Here is a 23,331-nt window from a genome sequence, read left to right as displayed (position 1 = left end):
AATCGAGACCAAATCTCTTATACCATTCGACTCAGTTCGTCGAGATCGTAAAATGTCTGGATGTGTGTATGTATGTATGGATGTATGTGTGTGGCAAGCAATCTCACCGATTTTTCTCAGAGGTGGCTGGACCGATTTGTTGAAGAGTACAATCACACAGCAAATTTCCATAGAAACTGATACCACCATGACGTCCAAATGATGCAATATATATTAAAATATGTGCAACATTACTTGGCTTTAATAACCCACCGAAGGCACTTCGACCACATTGGCCAGCTATGGCGGTTCTTGATGCCCCGGGGGAACTTACCAAGTTCCTAAGATAATGTCATACCTATTTCTCAGCGAATTCTTTACCGATATTTACAAACTTGAAGGTACAGCATTCCCATTGGCTGCTGTTGAATTTTTAATTGATCCGACTTCCGGTTCCGGAATTACAGGATGATGAGTACGAACACGCAGCAAATCCCGATTTCAGCGTATAAGGCGATGGATGTAAAAAGGTCAATTTTTCCAAAAGGTGAGTACTCGGAAGACCACGTTGACTGTCGATTGGTTCTGAGCTCCATTTCGTTTGAACACGACCAATAAATGTTTCTGGGTTGCTATTAATTTCTTCTAATGCATAACCGGAGTACATATTCAGATTTTTCTTCCGAGTCTGCATCAGATTCATCGTCGGAAGCAATATCATTCACATCTTCTTCCTCGCTTTGCAAATCAGTTTCGGAATCGTCTGCTGTTGAATTTGCTCGAATTTCTTCTATTATTTCAGATTCTTTGAGACGATTGAAAACATGGGCATATCGTCTTATAGCCATTTCAATTTTTTGTTTACAATTTGAATAATTACGACAACTATAACACAAAGAATAGACAACAAAAATAGACAATAACAACAGAGTTAGGTTATGTTGTATCCAAATAATTGTCAAGTAGACCACAGTGGGTGAAATAAAAGTATTTACCCAAAAAATATGACACACGTCATTATCGTATGCTATTTTTACATTTCTTATAAAAGAAATGTATAGAATTCGCTCAAACTTTCAAGATTTTTTTCTTATAAGAAAAGGTAAAAAGATAAAATCAATCAAAACATGAAAAAATTTCCTGCTAATATGAAGATGAACTCATCAAAATGTTTTTTCAGATAAATATTAATGTATAAAACTCATGGTATTCCTAGTACATATTGCATGCACACCGGGCCTGCCGTTCGTAATATACACAAACATTTATTGAAATAAACGAATGATTTCATTTCATTCACGAAAAATAATGTCGTTATCAACGATAACATTCGTGCCATGTACACTTGATAAGTAAAAGTTACTAAAACTTTTGTTCATCAAGCGTCCATTTCTTCACACCACCATCTTTCTAGTACTCAATAATGATGAGCAGGTTGAAATAGAATCGAATTTGCCAGATCGATCTTTTTAATTAATAAAAAATCGGTGCTGGCAAACATTGATCCTAAAACATCGAATGTGACAAACGAAATCGTTTGTAATATACATAAACGTTTATTAAAATACACGAAACATTTAGTTTCGTTCGCGAAAAATAATGTCGTTATCAACGATTACATTCGTGCAAAGTAACCTAAATAAGTATTGCGTGTGGCACTAAAAACTGGATTCTAACTGCACTGCGCACTTACCATTCTTCCATTAAATTCTTCTCATAGACCGGTTAGTTCGACTGGTCTGTCTATGAAAGTACCATCTCTATCACTTGAAATACATGTTTTTTGACAGCTCGCAGTTTTGAGATCACTCGCACTTTAAAAGTGCGGAGTCCAGGTTGGTGGGAAGAGCGCAATAAAATTCACGAAAATTTTCGTTCATCAAGCGGCCATTTCTTCGTACCACAGTAAAATCGATTTGGCCACTTTTAAATAAAAAAAAAATCGATGTTGTCAAACATCGATCCCATATGATTGACTGAAAACAATAAGAGGCTAATAATACGAAAACTTTTCTAAGATGTACAAAATTAATTCGTGCGACCAACGAAATCGTTTGTAATTTACACAACGGTTTATTAAAATAAACGAAACATTTCGTTTCATTCCCGAAAAATAATGCCGTTTTCAACAATAACATTCATGTAATGTACACTAAATATTTTAAATTTACGAAATTTTTCGTTCATCAAGCGGCCATTACTTCACAACACAATCTTTTTAGTCCTCAATAGAAGGGAGCAGGTTCAATTAAAATCGATTTTGCCAGATCGATCCTTTTAGTTAATTGGTCACTGCACAGTGACGTCATGCTATAAATGTGACAGGTGGTGGCCCTGTTGATTACATTTTGAACTTAGAGATTATTCGTATTCTCAAAATTAAGCATTTAAAATATATTGGGAATCATGTTTTTAGAAGTACAAATGTTCTCATGAGCGCCTTACAATTAAATTGTGCTATTCCCTACTGTGCGAAAATGTATATGAAAGATCTAATTAGTGAACTAATTATTTGTTTATCAATTACTTCTAGTGTTCTCTGAATCGGTAACTAGTTTTGCGGTTAAATTTCTTGGTAATTAATTATTAGCACTAAGCTTATTTCAATGGAATTCAAATTTGTTAAGTCCAAACTGTAAACAAAAGTACCTGCACTTGTCAAATTTGTGAGGTTAAGGCATTTCATACAATGGTCTATTGAAAAAATCGTTGTTGTCAAACATCGATCCTAAAATATCGATTGAAAAAATAATATGCTAATGAATACGAAAACTTTCCTAAGATGAACGAAACGAAATCGTGCGACCAACGAAATCGTTCATCATATACATAAACATTTATTAAAATACACGAAACATTTCGTTTCGTTCACGAAAAATAATGTCGTTATCAACGAATACATTCGTGCAATGTAAACTAAATAAGTAAAATTTACGAAAACTTTCGTTTATCAAGCGGCCATTTCTTCGTACCACAATAAAATCGATTTGGCCACATCGATTTTTTCAAATAAAGAAAATCTATGTTATCAAACATCGATCCCAAAAGATCGACTGAAAACAATAAGAGGATAATTAATACGAGCACTTTTCTAAGATAAACGAAATTAATTCGTGCGACCAACGAAATCGTTCGTAATATACACACACGTTTATTAAAATAAACAAAACATTTCGTTTCATTCACGAAAAATAATGTCGTTATCAACGATAACATTCGTGCACTATACATTAAACGTGTAAAATTTACGAAAGATTTCGTTCACCAAGCGGCCATTCTTGTTCATGAAATGAACGAAACCTACTATTTAGAATGCACGAAAATATTTCGTTGCAGAAAACGACGAATGAATTCGTGTATTGTATGATCGATTTCATTGTATTTACGAATTTATATTATCAGTGTAGTCATAATAAATGTTTTATTTTCAAACTAAGAGTATACGTTGGTTGTTTTTTGCTAAGAGTGAAAAACTCTTATTTTTACCAACATTTTTTTCTGTGTGTATGGATAAAAACATGACGATTAACACAAAAGAAAATAAGAACACAAAGCATTACTTAACGGTTGCCCCGGATGGATAAGGTTTGCGAGATATGTACAAGAGGTTTAGGTTTAGTCGGTTAGATTAACAACTAGGGGAGACCGAGGAGGGTTGAAACAGTTTTTAGTTTTTGTTAGATAAATCGAAAAAAACTGTCATTCGATGATTGCTTATTTTTAAATTTCTTACTTCTGTTTATGCTTTATTAATTTACATCAGAATAACTGGTAAAAATCAATAACAAAGCATCAGTATATTGATTTTTGTAACAGTGTTCTCTTTGTTTTAACTCTCCTCATGCCAAGGTAAGTTGAAACAGCAATGAATGTGAGTTGAAACAAGTAAGCAGTTACTTTAAATATTATCAAAACGTTTTCTAAAGCATCAAATCTCGAGTACTTTTTCAAATGGACGTAAGTAACAATGAGAGATTCTCTTTGAGGTCTTTCTCTTCTGTTCATTACTCGGCCATTTCAACATTTACTACTCTACTCTTTGCATAATATTGTAGTAAAAACCGTCGGCTTTCGATGTGTACTGGAAAATTAGTACAAAGTGTTGTAATGACGTCGTAATAAACGAAAGAGAAAGTAAACAAAGAGAGGCTCTCAATGTTACTTACGTCCATTTGAAAAAGTACTCGAGAAATGATGCAATTGTGTCATTTTTATTCGTTCACACTAAGATGATTCCTTACAATGACATGCATTCTTATCAATATTTTTTACAGTGTATATCTATGTATAAACTGACACTTGTTTTGAAACTTTATGTTAGATTTTGGTTACAAATGCAGGAATTTCTGCACTTATCCCAACAATCGTCTGCTGTTGAATTTGCTCGAATTTCTTCTATTATTTCAGATTCTTTGAGACGATTGAAAACATGGGCATATCGTCTTATAGCCATTTCAATTTTTTGTTTACAATTTGAATAATTACGACAACTATAACACAAAGAATAGACAACAAAAATAGACAATAACAACAGAGTTAGGTTATGTTGTATCCAAATAATTGTCAAGTAGACCACAGTGGGTGAAATAAAAGTATTTACCCAAAAAATATGACACACGTCATTATCGTATGCTATTTTTACATTTCTTATAAAAGAAATGTATAGAATTCGCTCAAACTTTCAAGATTTTTTTCTTATAAGAAAAGGTAAAAAGATAAAATCAATCAAAACATGAAAAAATTTCCTGCTAATATGAAGATGAACTCATCAAAATGTTTTTTCAGATAAATATTAATGTATAAAACTCATGGTATTCCTAGTACATATTGCATGCACACCGGGCCTGCCGTTCGTAATATACACAAACATTTATTGAAATAAACGAATGATTTCATTTCATTCACGAAAAATAATGTCGTTATCAACGATAACATTCGTGCCATGTACACTTGATAAGTAAAAGTTACTAAAACTTTTGTTCATCAAGCGTCCATTTCTTCACACCACCATCTTTCTAGTACTCAATAATGATGAGCAGGTTGAAATAGAATCGAATTTGCCAGATCGATCTTTTTAATTAATAAAAAATCGGTGCTGGCAAACATTGATCCTAAAACATCGAATGTGACAAACGAAATCGTTTGTAATATACATAAACGTTTATTAAAATACACGAAACATTTAGTTTCGTTCGCGAAAAATAATGTCGTTATCAACGATTACATTCGTGCAAAGTAACCTAAATAAGTATTGCGTGTGGCACTAAAAACTGGATTCTAACTGCACTGCGCACTTACCATTCTTCCATTAAATTCTTCTCATAGACCGGTTAGTTCGACTGGTCTGTCTATGAAAGTACCATCTCTATCACTTGAAATACATGTTTTTTGACAGCTCGCAGTTTTGAGATCACTCGCACTTTAAAAGTGCGGAGTCCAGGTTGGTGGGAAGAGCGCAATAAAATTCACGAAAATTTTCATTCATCAAGCGGCCATTTCTTCGTACCACAGTAAAATCGATTTGGCCACTTTTAAATAAAAAAAAAATCGATGTTGTCAAACATCGATCCCATATGATTGACTGAAAACAATAAGAGGCTAATAATACGAAAACTTTTCTAAGATGTACAAAATTAATTCGTGCGACCAACGAAATCGTTTGTAATTTACACAACGGTTTATTAAAATAAACGAAACATTTCGTTTCATTCCCGAAAAATAATGCCGTTTTCAACAATAACATTCATGTAATGTACACTAAATATTTTAAATTTACGAAATTTTTCGTTCATCAAGCGGCCATTACTTCACAACACAATCTTTTTAGTCCTCAATAGAAGGGAGCAGGTTCAATTAAAATCGATTTTGCCAGATCGATCCTTTTAGTTAATTGGTCACTGCACAGTGACGTCATGCTATAAATGTGACAGGTGGTGGCCCTGTTGATTACATTTTGAACTTAGAGATTATTCGTATTCTCAAAATTAAGCATTTAAAATATATTGGGAATCATGTTTTTAGAAGTACAAATGTTCTCATGAGCGCCTTACAATTAAATTGTGCTATTCCCTACTGTGCGAAAATGTATATGAAAGATCTAATTAGTGAACTAATTATTTGTTTATCAATTACTTCTAGTGTTCTCTGAATCGGTAACTAGTTTTGCGGTTAAATTTCTTGGTAATTAATTATTAGCACTAAGCTTATTTCAATGGAATTCAAATTTGTTAAGTCCAAACTGTAAACAAAAGTACCTGCACTTGTCAAATTTGTGAGGTTAAGGCATTTCATACAATGGTCTATTGAAAAAATCGTTGTTGTCAAACATCGATCCTAAAATATCGATTGAAAAAATAATATGCTAATGAATACGAAAACTTTCCTAAGATGAACGAAACGAAATCGTGCGACCAACGAAATCGTTCATCATATACATAAACATTTATTAAAATACACGAAACATTTCGTTTCGTTCACGAAAAATAATGTCGTTATCAACGAATACATTCGTGCAATGTAAACTAAATAAGTAAAATTTACGAAAACTTTCGTTTATCAAGCGGCCATTTCTTCGTACCACAATAAAATCGATTTGGCCACATCGATTTTTTCAAATAAAGAAAATCTATGTTATCAAACATCGATCCCAAAAGATCGACTGAAAACAATAAGAGGATAATTAATACGAGCACTTTTCTAAGATAAACGAAATTAATTCGTGCGACCAACGAAATCGTTCGTAATATACACACACGTTTATTAAAATAAACAAAACATTTCGTTTCATTCACGAAAAATAATGTCGTTATCAACGATAACATTCGTGCACTATACATTAAACGTGTAAAATTTACGAAAGATTTCGTTCACCAAGCGGCCATTCTTGTTCATGAAATGAACGAAACCTACTATTTATAATGCACGAAAATATTTCGTTGCAGAAAACGACGAATGAATTCGTGTATTGTATGATCGATTTCATTGTATTTACGAATTTATATTATCAGTGTAGTCATAATAAATGTTTTATTTTCAAACTAAGAGTATACGTTGGTTGTTTTTTGCTAAGAGTGAAAAACTCTTATTTTTACCAACATTTTTTTCTGTGTGTATGGATAAAAACATGACGATTAACACAAAAGAAAATAAGAACACAAAGCATTACTTAACGGTTGCCCCGGATGGATAAGGTTTGCGAGATATGTACAAGAGGTTTAGGTTTAGTCGGTTAGATTAACAACTAGGGGAGACCGAGGAGGGTTGAAACAGTTTTTAGTTTTTGTTAGATAAATCGAAAAAAACTGTCATTCGATGATTGCTTATTTTTAAATTTCTTACTTCTGTTTATGCTTTATTAATTTACATCAGAATAACTGGTAAAAATCAATAACAAAGCATCAGTATATTGATTTTTGTAACAGTGTTCTCTTTGTTTTAACTCTCCTCATGCCAAGGTAAGTTGAAACAGCAATGAATGTGAGTTGAAACAAGTAAGCAGTTACTTTAAATATTATCAAAACGTTTTCTAAAGCATCAAATCTCGAGTACTTTTTCAAATGGACGTAAGTAACAATGAGAGATTCTCTTTGAGGTCTTTCTCTTCTGTTCATTACTCGGCCATTTCAACATTTACTACTCTACTCTTTGCATAATATTGTAGTAAAAACCGTCGGCTTTCGATGTGTACTGGAAAATTAGTACAAAGTGTTGTAATGACGTCGTAATAAACGAAAGAGAAAGTAAACAAAGAGAGGCTCTCAATGTTACTTACGTCCATTTGAAAAAGTACTCGAGAAATGATGCAATTGTGTCATTTTTATTCGTTCACACTAAGATGATTCCTTACAATGACATGCATTCTTATCAATATTTTTTACAGTGTATATCTATGTATAAACTGACACTTGTTTTGAAACTTTATGTTAGATTTTGGTTACAAATGCAGGAATTTCTGCACTTATCCCAACAATAATAACAGTAAGATACTATACCGCACCACTAATTAACTATAACTGTAAAATCAAGAAATTTGAAACCCATTTATCATATATTTAGTTATGTATTATTTTCCAACCACTTCCCCTAGAACATTCTACATTATATGAGTTTATGAAAACAGGTAATTTGGTATCCATGTCGGTAGTATTTAGTTCATTTTAGATTATGGTCACTTCGCTCCAAGCCTCCAGAAACTGATAGGAGTAAACAATTAGAACAAATGCATATTCTGTGGTTTTAAATGATCTAGATCTAATAAATTGAGAATGTTGATCACTGTTGTCAATTCAGGAAATAATAATCTTGATTATTATTATTTGTCCAGGGACGTTAATGTGATTAAAATATTGCAATAAGACTAGAAGTTCATCATCGAGGAGAGTTGAAACAAGGTGTTTCAACTCTCCTAGATTGAGAAGTAAGGCTTGATCCACAATTTACAATTTAAACATCGCAAATATAGAAAGAAATGCATACAATTCATAAATGTTAACTCTTAGACTACATAATAGTGATATTTTCATGATCGAACATCACTTAATATCTTATTTATACCAATTTGAAGAAAATAACGAAAACTTACTTTTGCTCATTTTTTGTAGTGTGTTTACCGTAAATACTCAACCACTCATTTAACGTTGTTGGCGTGTATTGGAGGGTTTGTGGGCACGATATAAATAAAACAAATACATTATTGTTTTATCCCTAACGGTACTGTTTCGCTAGTAATGGGCACTGTTTCAACTCTCCTCTATTTCAAATCTCCTCGGTTTCTCCTACTACAAACGAATCCAAATCCACCACGAGCCAGCAGGCAGCGCACGGTGGTCGGAAATACTAAAAACGTTCACTAGAGGCCAAACCATCGAATATATTCACAGGGTGTCTTTGGAGGAATTGTTCGTATGAATATTCCCCACAATCTGAGAAAAATTAAATTGAGGCATGGCTTACTATGATTGAGCTAGAAAAATTAACTTTTTATACTGACGAGGTAGAAAGTCGCTTTATAAATCGATAACTTTAAGTCCTACAAGTTCAAGTTGTTCAACAAAATTCTTCATTACGAGTATTTCTAAAACTTTGTCGAAGACACCAACTTTCTACACCGTTAATATAAAAAGTTTTTTTTTAGTTTGATCGTAGTTAGCCAAGCCTAATTTTAATTTTTATCAGTTTATGGGAAATATTCTCACAAACAATTCGTCCAAAGATACCCTGTGAATATATTCGATGGTTTGACCTCTAGTGAATTAAGTTCACGTTTTTGGGGCTTCCGACCACTATGCAGCGATGTTTTTTGATGACTCCTTCTCGATAACAAATATTTACCCAATTTGTTGAGCTGAGTCGTTTGGTTCACAAGACTAGGTCCAGGCCTCTGAGAAAAAAAATTTGAGGGTTTCTGCACGTTTCTTTTAAAATAAACGTTAAAAAATCATAACCCCCGTGCAGTGAGAATGCTGAGAAGTGTCCTTACTGTGCAGAGAATCTGCATGATATCTCGGCATGTCCCGCGTACAAACTACGCGGGGATAAACTAAAACGTTCCCTTGCGGGACGATCCGAACGTTCTTTCGCAGAAATGCTAAAGAAAGCTACACCACCAACCTCAACAAACATCTATGCTCACTTGCCTCCTAACGAGGGCGAGGCTGATGACCCACAAGAGGGAACATCTACTAGGGCGCCTAGAAGTTATAGGAAGAGGAGGAACATTTCCTCTCCTAAAGTTCGTTGTAAAGGCCAGAAGGTATCCCTTGACGGGACTCAGAAAGTCACATCTATTGGAAGTGTTGCAACCAAACCGAAGCAATTAGCTCCTGGTCTCGGAGGATTAAACTCAGAGAAGGAGTTCCCAGCACTTCCCGGAACATCAAAAATCCCAAGTGTTCCTCTGTTTCAGTTCGAGAATAATCGCGGCACTGGAATTATCAAACTCTCGGACATTGTGGACTGGATAATAAAAACTTTCAATATAACTGATCCTATTAAAAGTCTGTTGTTAGCTTTTCTCCCTACAGTAAGAACATTTTTGAAGCAGTTGACTGCTAAATGGCCCCTCCTTTCAGCGATTGTATCCTTCGATGGCTAACTCATCGAACGAGGTCACGGATTTGATCACTGTTCTACAGTGGAATTGCAGAAGTATTATCCCGAAAATCGATTCCTTCAAAATTTTAATAAATAATTTGAGTTGCGATGCATTTGCATTATGTGAAACTTGGTTAACTTCCGACATAGATCTCAACTTCCACGACTTTAATATTATTCGCCTGGATCGAGACACCCCCTATGGAGGAGTGCTTTTGGGGATCAAAAAGCGCTATTCCTTCTACAGAATTAACCTTCCCTCGATAACAGGTATTGAAGTTGTCGCTTGTCAAGTAACAATCAAAGGCAAAGATCTTTGCATAGCTTCCATATATATTCCCCCCAACACCGCGATTGGGCATCGCCGGCTACATGACATCATAGAATCCCTGCCTGCACCGCGACTAGTTTTAGGCGACTTTAACTCTCACGGTACGGAATGGGGTTGCCTTTATGATGATAACCGTTCCTCTTTAATTCACAATATTTGCGACAACTTCAACATGACAATTCTAAACACAGGTGAAATGACACGGATTCCTCCCCCACCAGCGCGCCCAAGCGCATTAGATTTATCCCTTTGCTCGACCTCGCTAAAGTTAGAATGCGCGTGGAAGGTAATCCCTGATCCCCACGGTAGCGACCATCTGCCGATCGTAGTCTCAATCAATAACGGCTCAAGGCCATTGGAAACAATCAATATTTCGTATGACCTCACACGAAATATCGATTGGAAGAGCTATGCTGCCGCGATATCCGACAACATCGAATCTACTCAAGAACTTCCTCCGGAGGAAGAGTACAGCTTTTTGGCTGGCTTGATTCTCGACAGCGCGAATCAAGCTCAGACTAAGCCAGTACCCGGCGCGAACATACAAAAACGTTCTCCCAATCCCTGGTGGGATAAAGAGTGCTCAGACGTGTACGCAGAGAAGGCCGCCGCGTTTAAGACCTTCCGGAACGACGGGTTACCCGCTAGTTTTCGACAGTACGCGACGTTAGACAAGCGAATGAAGAGTTTGATGAAAGCCAAAAAACGCGGTTATTGGCGCCGGTTCGTCGACGGATTAACGAGAGAAACATCGATGAGCACTCTTTGGGGAACAGCCCGACGTATGCGAAATCGAAACAGTACTAATGAGAGCGTGGAATATTCAAACCGTTGGATATTCGATTTCGCCAAGAAGGTTTGTCCGGATTCCGCCCCGGCACAGAAGATCTACCGCGCCGCGTCCCGTCACGATAACGCGAACGAAACACCTTTTTCGATGGTGGAGTTCTCACGTGCTCTCTTGTCGTGTAACAATAAAGCTCCAGGGCCAGACAGAATCAAATTCAACTTGTTGAAGAATCTGCCAGACTCTGCCAAGAGACGCTTGTTGAACTTATTTAATAAGTTTCTTGAGGCTAACATTGTCCCACACGATTGGAGGCAAGTGAAGGTCATCGCCATCCAAAAACCAGGAAAACCAGCCTCCGACCACAATTCGTATCGACCGATCGCAATGCTATCTTGTATCCGGAAGTTGTTCGAGAAAATGATCCTATCCCGCCTCGACAATTGGGTCGAAGCAAATGGCTTACTGTCAGATACACAATTTGGCTTTCGCAAAGGCAAAGGGACGAATGATTGTCTTGCGTTGCTCTCAACCGAAATTCAAATGGCCTATGCTAGTAAAGAGCAGATGGCATCAGTGTTCCTAGATATAAAGGGGGCTTTTGATTCAGTTTCTATCAACATTCTTTCAGAGAAGCTGCACCAGCATGGTCTTTCAGCGACTTTAAACAACTTTTTACTAAACTTGTTGTCGGAAAAGCACATGCATTTTTCGCATGGTGACTTATCGACATCACGATTTAGCTACATGGGCCTTCCCCAGGGCTCATGTCTAAGCCCCCTGTTATACAATTTCTACGTCAACGACATTGATGAATGTCTTGACAATTCCTGCACGTTAAGACAACTTGCAGACGATGGCGTGGTGTCTGTTACGGGACCCAAAGCTGTCGATCTACAAGGACCATTACAGAATACCTTGGACAATTTGTCTGCATGGGCTATTAAGCTGGGTATCGAATTCTCCACGGAGAAAACTGAGCTAGTTGTATTTTCTAGGAAGCGTGAACCAGCACAACTACAGCTTCTATTAATGGGTCAAACTATAGCTCAGGTCTTCACAGTAAAATATCTAGGGGTCTGGTTCGACTCGAAAGGTACTTGGGGATGCCATATTCGGTATCTGAAACAGAAATGCCAGCAAAGGATCAACTTTCTTCGTACAATAACCGGAACGTGGTGGGGTGCCCACCCAGGAGACCTAATTAGGTTGTATCAAACAACGATACTGTCGGTACTGGAATACGGATGCTTCTGCTTTCGATCCGCCGCGAACATACATTTCATCAAACTCGAAAGAATTCAGTATCGTTGTTTGCGTATCGCCTTAGGGTGCATGCAGTCGACCCATACAATGAGTCTCGAAGTCCTGTCGGGCGTTCTCCCGCTGAAAAATCGATTTTGGGAACTCTCATATCGATTGCTCATTCGATGCGATATCTTGAACCCGTTGGTGATTGAAAATTTCGAAAGGCTTGTTGAGCTCAATTCTCAGACCCGTTTTATGTCCCTGTACTTTGACTACATGGCGCAAAATATTAATCCTTCTTCTTACAATCCCAACCGTGTGCATTTCATAAATACTTCTGAATCTACTGTTTTCTTCGACACATCCATGAAAGATGAGATTATTGGAATTCCGGACCATATACGCCCACAAGTGGTTCCAAATATTTTTTATAATAAATTCCGAGAAGTCGACTGTTCTAAGATGTTTTATACTGACGGATCAAACCTCGAAGGGTCCACTGGCTTCGGTATTTTCAATCAAAAGTTCACCGCCTCCTACAAACTCAGTGACCCTGCTTCAGTTTACGCCGCAGAACTAGCTGCTATTCAGTATACCCTTGGAGTCATTGACACATTACCCGCAGACCATTACTTCATCGTCTCGGATAGTCTGAGTTCTATTGACGCTATTCGCTCGATGAAACATGTAAAGCATTCCTCGTATTTTTTGGGGAAAATACGGGAGCTACTGAGTGCTTTATCTGACAAATCTTTCCAGATTACCTTGGTGTGGGTCCCTTCTCATTGCTCCATTCCGGGCAATGAGAAGGCGGACTCCTTAGCTAAGGTGGGTGCCATTGAAGGTGACGTTTTTGAAAGACCAATTTGCTTCCACGAATTTTTCAGTATTACTCATCAGAGAACCCTCGAAAGTTGGCAAACCTCGTGGAGCAATGGGGAGCTAGGAAGGTGGCTACATTCGATAGTCCCTAAGGTATCGACGAAACCTTGGTTCAAGGGGATGGATGTGGGTCGTGACTTCATTCGTGTGATGTCCCGACTCATGGCGAACCATTACACGCTGGATGCACATCTCCGACGTATTGGGCTCGTGGAGAGTGGTATCTGCGCTTGTGGCGACGGTTATCACGATATAGAGCACATAGTCTGGGCGTGCACCGAGTACAGTTCCGCCAGGTCTCGGCTTATGGACACCCTCCGGGCCCGAGGAAGACCACCCAACGTCCCGGTTCGAGATGTGTTGGCAAGCCGCGATGTCCTCTATATGTCCCTTATATACACCTTCATAAAAACCATCAATATCCAACTTTAACTGCCCCTTTTTCCTTATCATTCTCAGAAGCGCTCTCTTCCACCTGTACCATACACCCACGATGGTTTGATGCGACTCCAAGGCGACACAAAACATCCCTGTCGAATGAGCCAACAAACACGGGACCTAAAGCACGAACATCACACGCACAACTCGAAATGTAGCCGATCAACATCTGAGCCGCACTACGAAATCGTCTGGAGAAACCCCTGCCATCTCGAGAACGACCACCCGGCGTCCCAGTACATGATTCTTCCTGATGAAGACCACCCTGATTCTGTAATCCATCCGTTGATATCCCGAAGTCTGAAACTGAAATAATGTTCTCCCCCTGCCATGTTTGTCCACCCTACTTCCCCTGACTCTTATACACAGAAGTAACACCCCTTCCCCCCCCCCCCCCAAATATCTTCATGAAGCATTTAGCTCTTCTTGCCTTTTCTAGTTTTAACTATTATATTATATGATCTCGTTGAAAATGCCCAACTCTACTACCACATAAAATAACTCTAATTAATGTCTCCGAATCTTTACAAAATTTAATCACGCCCTCTAATTATTTCTACTTTTAAGATAGTCGTAAAAATTTTCCCCCTTTGTTAAACATTATTTGCTCCAATAATCTCATTGCTAAAAATGTCAAACCATATTGCCATAAAAACTAAATGACCCCTCTAATCTTACGAAAATTATACTACCCCCTTGTGTATATGTATAGCTATAAATTAGCCTTAGTTTAATTTCAAAAATCAATATGTAAGCCCCTAGTTTTAAGTAATTTAAAATGTAAAACAAAACAAAATTGGCACCTTTAAGCTAACGCAAACCTGCCTTATCAAATAAACGAATTGAAAAAAAAAAAAAAAAAAAAAAACCTCTGAATTCTGAGGATAAGTTGAAAAATAAGACCACCGATTACGGACGTTCATTTATTCATCTTTTTTTTCTTTGCAATTTTTAACACTCATAAATCAAATTTTCAGATTGAAACTAGTTGTTTTTACAAATTTGCATCACCAACTGATGGGGTTTAGAGTATTTTTTTTAAATCGATCTAATTTTATTGTCCAAAAGGAAATCGCCGCGTTTTTTTTCAAAAAATTCTTCACCAATCTGACACTTTTTACTGTATCTCAATAAAAAGTAATAAGAAGAGTTACCAGGCTCCTAACAAGTAGATTTCATAAGATTGGAACACTTCTCATATTCCTGCATTATGAACGAAACGAAAAGGTGGCAATATAGTTGCCACTGCCTTATAAACACGTTATAATAATTAGCAACAAGAAAAATGTCATCAAGATAGCGTTAAAACACGTTTTACCTCGTAGTGTGAACGTAGTATTACTCTCCCTCCTCCATATGTCACAACATGTCACATTTTGCTACTGACCCCCACCCTCCCTCTCCGAAAAGCTTTGCGTAATTTATCCATATCCAACAGGGAAAAGAAATCTTGATAATTGACGCGCTTTTAAAAGTTTGAAGTATGTACAACAAATTGCTATGTTTTTGTTTCTTAAAATTTTCCACCTATATTTCCGCAAAACTAGGGTGACCATGTAATATATGATATGTAAAAAATCAGGACAGTCGTAAGAAGACCCCGCCTTCCCGTTGATGCAAAGAAAAATTAGGGATACTTCCTGCTCGAACATGCCTGGCAGATTTTTTCCTGATTTTTGGTAGAGAATAAAATTCGAGTTCAATTTCTGCAGATAGCTGAAACCAACCGGGTCTTTATTTAGAGTACTCACTGAACACTACTTCTTTCTATACCAATCACGAAAACTGGATGCAGCAGTTAAGATGATGTTATTTTAGTCCTGAAGTCTTCAGGACTACAATAACATCATTGAAGTACAGCAGAAACATCAACAGTATCAGTTGCCTTCTATGAGATATTAGTTGATAAATAATTACAACAACTAGTATTGATTAATAATATCTGCGTTTTAGCGATTCTTATATCGTGGTTCGATTTATCAAAAGCGGCAGATTGGTTGCTGATTGTTCTTGTCATTCCATGCTCTGTATTATGTAGGATATTGTAGGATGTTTGTAGCAGAAGGTAAGTCGCTGTTAAACGTCCAGATGTAAAGCCATGTTTATCATCGCCAAGGTAATGCGTCTCGTTTTATTCCATATTTGCGGACTGGAAACATGTTTGCAGATTTCTAGCAATCCATCTTAAGAAGAAAATATGCCACTGATAAGGGAAGCTAGTACGATGGGAATAAGTGGAGTCACCCAAACTTCGATGTGATTTTTTAAAAGTTGTGGAGAAAATTGATCCAGAATTGAAAGACGATTTAAACCAAGAAGAAGCTGAGCTATTAAACGTTTCATCAACATCGATAGAGCCCAGATTTTGGCCCACGTCCAGAACCGTGTCGATTTGTTTACTTTGCGATTAGAATGAATCAAGCAAAGAATTATGTTTGCCTTTGAAGAGAAAAACCAGGACAAATCAAGGATTCCACTCGAAGTCCCAGGACACCAGTCTATCAAAAACAGGGAATGTTTTTGTCCTGGGAAACCAGAGCGTCTGGTCACCCTACGCAAAACCACCGACGCGAATGCCCTCTAAACGATGGCCCTAATGCGAAAATTTGGTGAACGCGGACATCCCACTTATCTAGTTGGGGACTGTTGTGTTTCTCTCAATTATGCCTATTGATACCTATTATTTACTCTATCCGAGGCTTCGCAGCTTCTCGGGAGGCTACTGGCAAATTGTAGTACTCAATCTTAACGAGAGGCAAATATACACCATAATTTGCCACTAACTCGACATATTGTTTTAAATTTTTGTGATATTCAACTCCGCTAGGTGGTTATTAATAGGTATAATAAATAATTTTAAAAAAATCGTCAAATGCTCATAAAAACTGATTCTGATGTACTAGAGACAAACGAAAAACGCCATTTTTCATAATTTTCTTTCTATTTTCCGAAAAACAAAATGCGGACTAAGCATACTTAAATTGATGATTGATTTTGATGAATAGCATAAAATATCAAAAGGTTATTTAACAAAAACTTAAACAACTCACACCTCAACAGCCGTAACTGTACACTTTCTTCAACAAAATTTCGCCCCTATGTTTAGCTCAACTATTTGAAGTAAGTCCTATACTTTTAAATTTTTGTAGATACCCAGTTTTTAAGACAAACTAATGAAAAACACCAAAAAAATGCTTTTTCTAAGATTTAATGGGTCGGCCACTCTTAAAAATCAAAAATTGTACAAACTACCTCAACAAACTCATTTGGATCTCCAGAAAAATAAAAAAATGCTGAAAAAATCTATCTAGTTCAGGACAAACAGACAAGCATGAATATGAAATTTTACCCAAAATCGGCTCATTTTTCAAAAGATAAAAATTTGCCACCAATAGGGGAGTTTTAGCAAATTCGCTCCGAAGAAGAAAGTAGTCCTAATATCCTAATACCCTTTCATTTATGAAGTGAGTCCGATGACTTTTTAACATGATGTTATTTTGGGACACCTTACTATGGAATTGAGTAAAACCGAAGACTCCATATCAAGAAGACTGATATCTCTTTCCTTCCCCCATACAAACGAGAAGCGACAGAGGTTACAGCGCCTCTATTGGAAGAAGGGAGGAAGCTTTATGTAAAAATGTATATGTGTGTGTGCATCACTATGGAAAGTACCACCTTTACCCGCAAGTGGCGTTGCTGTTACTGTCTCCGGATTCTGGACAGAGTTGCCAGTGTTCTTGATATGGAGTCTTCGGTAAAACGAACGTGGAAAAACTTTACTAATGTTTTTTTTTATTCCCAGAAAATTTGAAAACAATCGGTTGAACGTGTGCACTCTGTCGAATATTTTTTTCTATGACGCAATTTGATTCCGTACAACCTTTTATTTTGCCATAATATGTGCATCAAAATAGTCCAAACATATTTGCAAATGACCGTGTTGTAACTCGCTTAGATTCATCCACCATTTGTAGGCGATCTTTTTTAATTATATAATCACGGTATTCAGCTACATTGTCATACAATTGTTCTGAAAGAAATAAGATTCTTTTAGCTAGATTATTTTTTGAATGTTTATCCTAATCAAATTACGTCTTAGGTCCATCATTGGCGGTGCTTTTCCGCCATATTCCTTCGGCAATATGTGCTGAGGAACAAAAGGATACACGGTTTCCTCTTGTTGATGAATGTGAAACATATCCAGAAGCTCCTTCTTTAAGAACGGCCTAATCATCACCATAATCGTATCGATGAACGGAACTGCATTGATAAGATGAATTCCTTTCAGGCGGATCGGGAGTGCTTCTTGTATGTAGTAAATAAAATTCTTCAGTGTAAATATACCGAGTTTTGGTAAGTGTCCTAAATGCAGACCATTCATGTCGATGATAAGCACGTGTCCCTCGGCACATCCCTCCTCCCACAGCAGGATGTCAGTGCATATGAATGAACTAAGTTAACCATAAAAAAACAACTTGTGAATCTAATATAATTAGTCAACCGCACGTTCAGTAATATTTACACTTACAATTTGAGAATTGAAGCAAACGAAAACTTGCTGGCATCACAATCGATAACTTTAGCAAAAATAACTCTAAAGCCGTCGGAGGTACTTTCAGGAAGCGCGCAAAGTGCTCTGAAAATAGATGTTTCAAAATTGAATATTTATGTTTCGAATAACATAACCTTACATTTCATATTTTCAAACTAGCTCCATTCTCGAACTTTATTTCACGCTCACTTTATCTTTGATCCGCATTTAATCATTTTATAAAAAAACTAAACTAAAATACCTTTTATTATTTTTTAAAGATTTGAAGTTTACTGTCGATTTTGGCAACAATATGATACGAAAATACTTTGCCGTAAACCATTGAAAAATCATTTTGTTTCGAAAGTAATAAACGATAAAAAAAGAATTCATATGTCATCTTATTTTTAATTTATTTTATTTTTAAATTAGCCAATGCAAAAAAAGAGTTCTAATACACAACTTAGGAATTGTTTGTACAATAAACGTGTGCCGATTCTATAGTGAACTACACTGGGTCTTAATAGATGTCCCATTTGAATGTTCAGATTAGTAATACTTACAATATATCCTTCGACCTCTGCAACGAAGCTACCGTGATGTCCCTTTTGACGAAAAAATCTTTGCAGCTAGTTCGAAATGTAAAGTAAGCTTCCACGGTTTTCTTTGCTGCGTCCATGTTATAATAGTTCGAATGAATAAACAGAACTAGTTCAAGTTCTATTTCGGATTAGAAGTGTTGTCGATTAAGGTAGTAATTTATAATTTGTGTAAACATTACCAGTAACAAGAGGCAAGTGTGATTGACCTCGTACCCACTGATCCAATTCTTCGACATCTTGTTTTCGAAGTTGAGAGTATCGTTTGTACAACTCCGCCACAGATGCATAATTTACCATCTTCATACGTTATTAAAAACAGTTTGCGACTGTTGATCCTAATGTTATTAAGAGACACCGCGTACTGACTCAGGAAGCGAACTGAGCTACGGACGTGGAAAACGACCATTTGACCTGGAGACCTTCTATACTAGAGTAGCGTTTTTGTGCATCCACTTAAATGCTATATCTTTATAACGACTTTGTCTTTAATGGCATCACGATACTAAAGTCTATGATGAGTTTTTTAATCTAAGACTTGGAACATTGGTTGTATTAAATGACAACTACATGGCGTTAATTAGTAAGTTTGTCATTCAAGATTGGACCAACAAATTGTTTATGAAAAGTGTGCATACAAATCATGAAACAGTGATTCCAAATAGGCAAAACATGATCGAAGTTGTTTTGACCACGACTTTTGGGCTGTAGTGACCTCAGTCGAGTCATATTTCATAGAAAGACGAGTCACGAATTTTCGTTTACTCATCTATACATATAAACATTTGTTTTATTTAGCAATGTTGTAGAGCATGTAATAAGGAACAACTTTGCTGATGAAACTATATGTTTATCTGTTGCTTTTAATGGGCATTAGTGAAATATTCTATGATACACCCTTACAATCACCTTTTTGGAACTTTTTCTGGCGATTTTCTAAAATCACGATATGTTTGAAGATTTTATTCAGCATATAAAATATACCATTTTTGCCAAGAAAATTTATTTCTAGCTTTCGCATTTGTTGAGTTATCGAAGGTTTTAGTCTCAATAAACCTTAATTTTAATACAAAAAATCTCTTTAATCGTCAGCTTTCCATAGTCCAACCCATAAACATATGAATCTGTGAGGCAAACACTATTAGATCCAAGTATATCGCATGATTTCTCATTTGTGCAAAAACATATAAACTGGTACTATGGGACTATACCATATACCATAATTATATCACACATTTACAGGGATGTATTTATAATGGGCGTTTTGCTGCATAGTGAAGAAAAACGGTATAGGCACAGATAATTACTATCTGTGGTATAGGAAAGCTGAAACGTAACATATCAAGTTTTTGTTGGATTAAAAAGGAATTAAACAATAGAATGCGTGACGAAACTCCTCTGTATCTAAAACATGTGCAAAACTCTAAACAATATATAAGTTCTAATATGTTAATTTATAATTCAGATATCATTTTGTTTAAAATGAAATTATCATGATATCATCAATTCATCACCAATTGTGTCGCTTTCATCGGCTGTGACTCAAGTAAAAGGTTTTTTCAATCCTCTGAAAACGAGACATCTCAGCATCCACTCAGGCAAGCGATGTGCAGGATTATTCCAGAATACATAACATTGAAATATTCAATAAAGGAGTCCTGGGAATCAACGTTTCACCAATAGCAATAAACAAGCTTCAACAAGTCAATTATTCCAATAGCAAATATTCGAATATTTCACATGGAATACGAAAATATTTATTCGGGTTTAATGTAGAAAATGATGAGCTGGAGTTATTAAAAACGAAAGTTGCTGACCTTGATGATATAATTTCTCAACTGAAAGAGAGATTTGCAGATTCAGGATGTTCAAGAAACGATCAAGTGAGGTTATTGTCTATTTTACCAAAATCTTGGTCAAATCAAAAGATAATGGATGAATTTCATGCAAACAAACACATTGTATCGCAAGCTAGGTTGTTAGCAGAAGGAAAACATCACAACAAGAACAACAACAACGAAAAGATGGTTCATACTTTGGATTAACAAACAAAAAACACGGTGTTGGAGTTCTATGATAGCGACCAGATTAGCAGAGCCATGCCTGGGCTAAACGACTATGTTTCTGTGAAAAAGGATGGTAAGCGTCAACATGTACAAAAACGTCTGTTAATTTATTCATTGAAAGAGGCTTTTAATAGGTTTAAGGAAATTAGTGAATTTACTATTGGATTTAGTTCATTTGCATCATTGAGACCCAAGAATTGCAAGCTATTAGGAAGTTCGGGTTCTCATAACATTTGTGTTTGTACGATTCACGAGAATATTATTTTAATGCTCCATAGTCTACAAAAATATTCTTTCGAAAAAGATTACAAGTTGTATTTCGAAAAAATGTTGTGTAGTGCATCGTCAAGATCAAAAGATTGTTATCTTCGTGAATGTGACCGCTGTCCAAATCTTTCAATGTTTGAACACAATTTTTCGGAAGAATTGGAGGAACGTTGTGTTGGAGAAATAACTTTCGAACAATGGGTTGCTACCGATAGATGTAATCTAGAAACACTCGTCAAACCAGTTGATGAGTTTGTAACCTATTTTGGTGAGAAGTTGGAAAAATTGATAACTCATGATTATATAAAAAATCAACTGTCTATTTTTTTTAAATGAATCAAAATCGTCTTTAAAAATAGGAGAAGTTTTAGTAATTTGTGATTTTTCTACAATTCATCCGTTTGTTATTTATTATATGGACTCTGGAATAATAAAAAATTAAGTTTTGTAATAATATCCGAAGTTCTAAAACATGATACAATCGCGATGCAGGTATTCATTTCAAAGTTACTAACTTTTCTAAAACCAAAAATGCAATTAAAGAAGGATATATTTATGTCTGATGGAGCTGCTTCTCAATACAAAAATAGAATTTTTTTTGCTAGTCTTTGTAAATATAAAACTAATTATAACATTGATGCGGAGTGGCACTTTTTTGCAACTTCTCATGGAAAAGGACCCTGTGACGCAATTGGCGGGACATTGAAACGAATGGCAAGAAATGCGAGCTTAGCAATAGCACACGAACATCCAATCACAAGTTCAGAAGAGTTATATAAATGGGCTAACCAGCAAAGTAATGAACAATTAACAAAAATTTCGTTTTGTTATGTATCACAAGAAGAATACGAACAGGGAGCAGCTGAATGGAGTAGCCTGTATCAGAAGGCAAAAATGATTCCAGGTACACAGAAATATCACTCTGTTGTTCCTATTTCAGAAAATAAAATTGCCGCGAAACTGTTTTCGAATGACGAAACACCAAGTATTTTTAGCATATATAAACGAACAAAGTGTTAAGGTGTATATAGAAGATAGGAATTGTATATAATAGGAAGAAATAAATTTTAGTATAAAAAATGACCGATAGTGATTTTATAAATCGGACCTATAACTTGCAACATTATCCTCTTATCATCTTGGTGTCAAAAGGTAAGTTGTAGAATTATGACTATTATGAAAATCGTACGATTGTTGATGGAGAAACGCGAATAACTTATGAAAAGGGCGTCATTTAACGAATTATTACTTTTTGTCTAAACAAAATTTAAAATATCTTGAAAACGACTACATTTTCGAAGATTTTTGTAAAGAGCATTTTGATTCGAAATGACATTGGGTATCACATTCTATAAAAAAATATATTTTTGTCTGTAACATAGTATAGAATTGAAAAACATGTACAAATTTGTTGTTAGAAAAACTTATTGATAACTTCTCCATCATAAAATTAGACTTAAAATATTTCTTTTTTATTTAGGGTTTCGCTGGCAAAAAATAAAAATTTAAAAAAATGAGTTTTTTTTAATTCCAATTTTTAATATAAATTATAATTTTTTTGAAAATCGGCACAATTTTTTTTCAGTGTATATTTTTTTTACAAAGATTAATGAATACCCTGCAACTCATTCTCGAATAGTGTTGCTGAACAAATTATGGTTTTCGTATTATTATTGTTTGTTCATTGTGCATGCAAAAACACATACGCCCTTTTAAAAAAAAGCTCTTGAGTCAAAATGGTCTAATAACCTGTGGAAGTCATGGAGACTCATAAACCAAACATAGCTGCAAATTTTTGTTAAAATCGGAGATGGTGGATTTTTATGGTCGGCCACTTCCCCGTGGAATTCCTCCATTTCTCTCGAATCTCTCGATGGATCATTTTGAAATTCACTGAGAAGATGCTTGGATACTGTATCTTTCGAATGCCGTATGCCAAATTTATGGTCATTTTTTGTTAATAATAGTTTTTGACACACCGTGACCCAGCTTTCGTACAATAAATGAAACATTTCTTATCATTCTTTTTGTGTTGCTTTCGCCTAATGACAGGGATGCCACAATTACTGGTTTTCTTGAACATTTCCGTTATGTATTAATCCTAATAA

General features: G+C 35.8%; 1 protein-coding gene across 3 annotated transcripts; it reads right to left on the bottom strand.

Moving 5' to 3' along the window:
• Nucleotides 1–17,565: 17,565 nt before the first annotated feature.
• LOC131692331 (alpha-tocopherol transfer protein-like) lies at nucleotides 17,566–19,251 on the bottom strand. 3 transcript variants are annotated; one of them, XM_058979313.1, is made up of 6 exons: nucleotides 19,073–19,251; nucleotides 18,855–19,011; nucleotides 18,289–18,396; nucleotides 18,135–18,211; nucleotides 17,853–18,065; nucleotides 17,566–17,790 (listed from the first exon to the last, which is right to left on the bottom strand). In XM_058979313.1, the coding sequence occupies exons 1-6, from the start codon at nucleotides 19,194–19,196 to the stop codon at nucleotides 17,666–17,668; spliced, it is 804 nt and encodes a 267-aa protein (XP_058835296.1). In that variant the 5' UTR covers nucleotides 19,197–19,251; the 3' UTR covers nucleotides 17,566–17,665. The 3 variants fall into 3 exon arrangements, with proteins under 3 accessions (XP_058835296.1, XP_058835294.1, XP_058835295.1); XM_058979311.1 differs by having other exon boundaries at nucleotides 17,853–18,211; XM_058979312.1 differs by having other exon boundaries at nucleotides 17,853–18,211; nucleotides 18,855–18,999.
• Nucleotides 19,252–23,331: the final 4,080 nt, after the last annotated feature.

This window comes from Topomyia yanbarensis, chromosome 3 (assembly GCF_030247195.1).
Source record: "Topomyia yanbarensis strain Yona2022 chromosome 3, ASM3024719v1, whole genome shotgun sequence".
Lineage (NCBI taxonomy): Eukaryota > Metazoa > Arthropoda > Insecta > Diptera > Culicidae > Topomyia > Topomyia yanbarensis.
The sequence above is the reverse complement of the archived record's forward strand: the minus strand, read 5'-3'. Positions and strand labels throughout refer to the sequence as shown.

Coding starts and splice junctions, on each gene's coding strand:
- LOC131692331 (XM_058979311.1), bottom strand. CDS start 19,196: ATGAAGATGGTAAATTATGCATCTGTGGCGGAGTTGTACAAACGATAC. Junction 19,012..19,072: donor ACACTTGCCTCTTGTTACTG/GTAATGTTTACA, acceptor AATCCGAAATAG/AACTTGAACTAGTTCTGTTT. Junction 18,397..18,854: donor CAGAGGTCGAAGGATATATT/GTAAGTATTACT, acceptor ATCTATTTTCAG/AGCACTTTGCGCGCTTCCTG.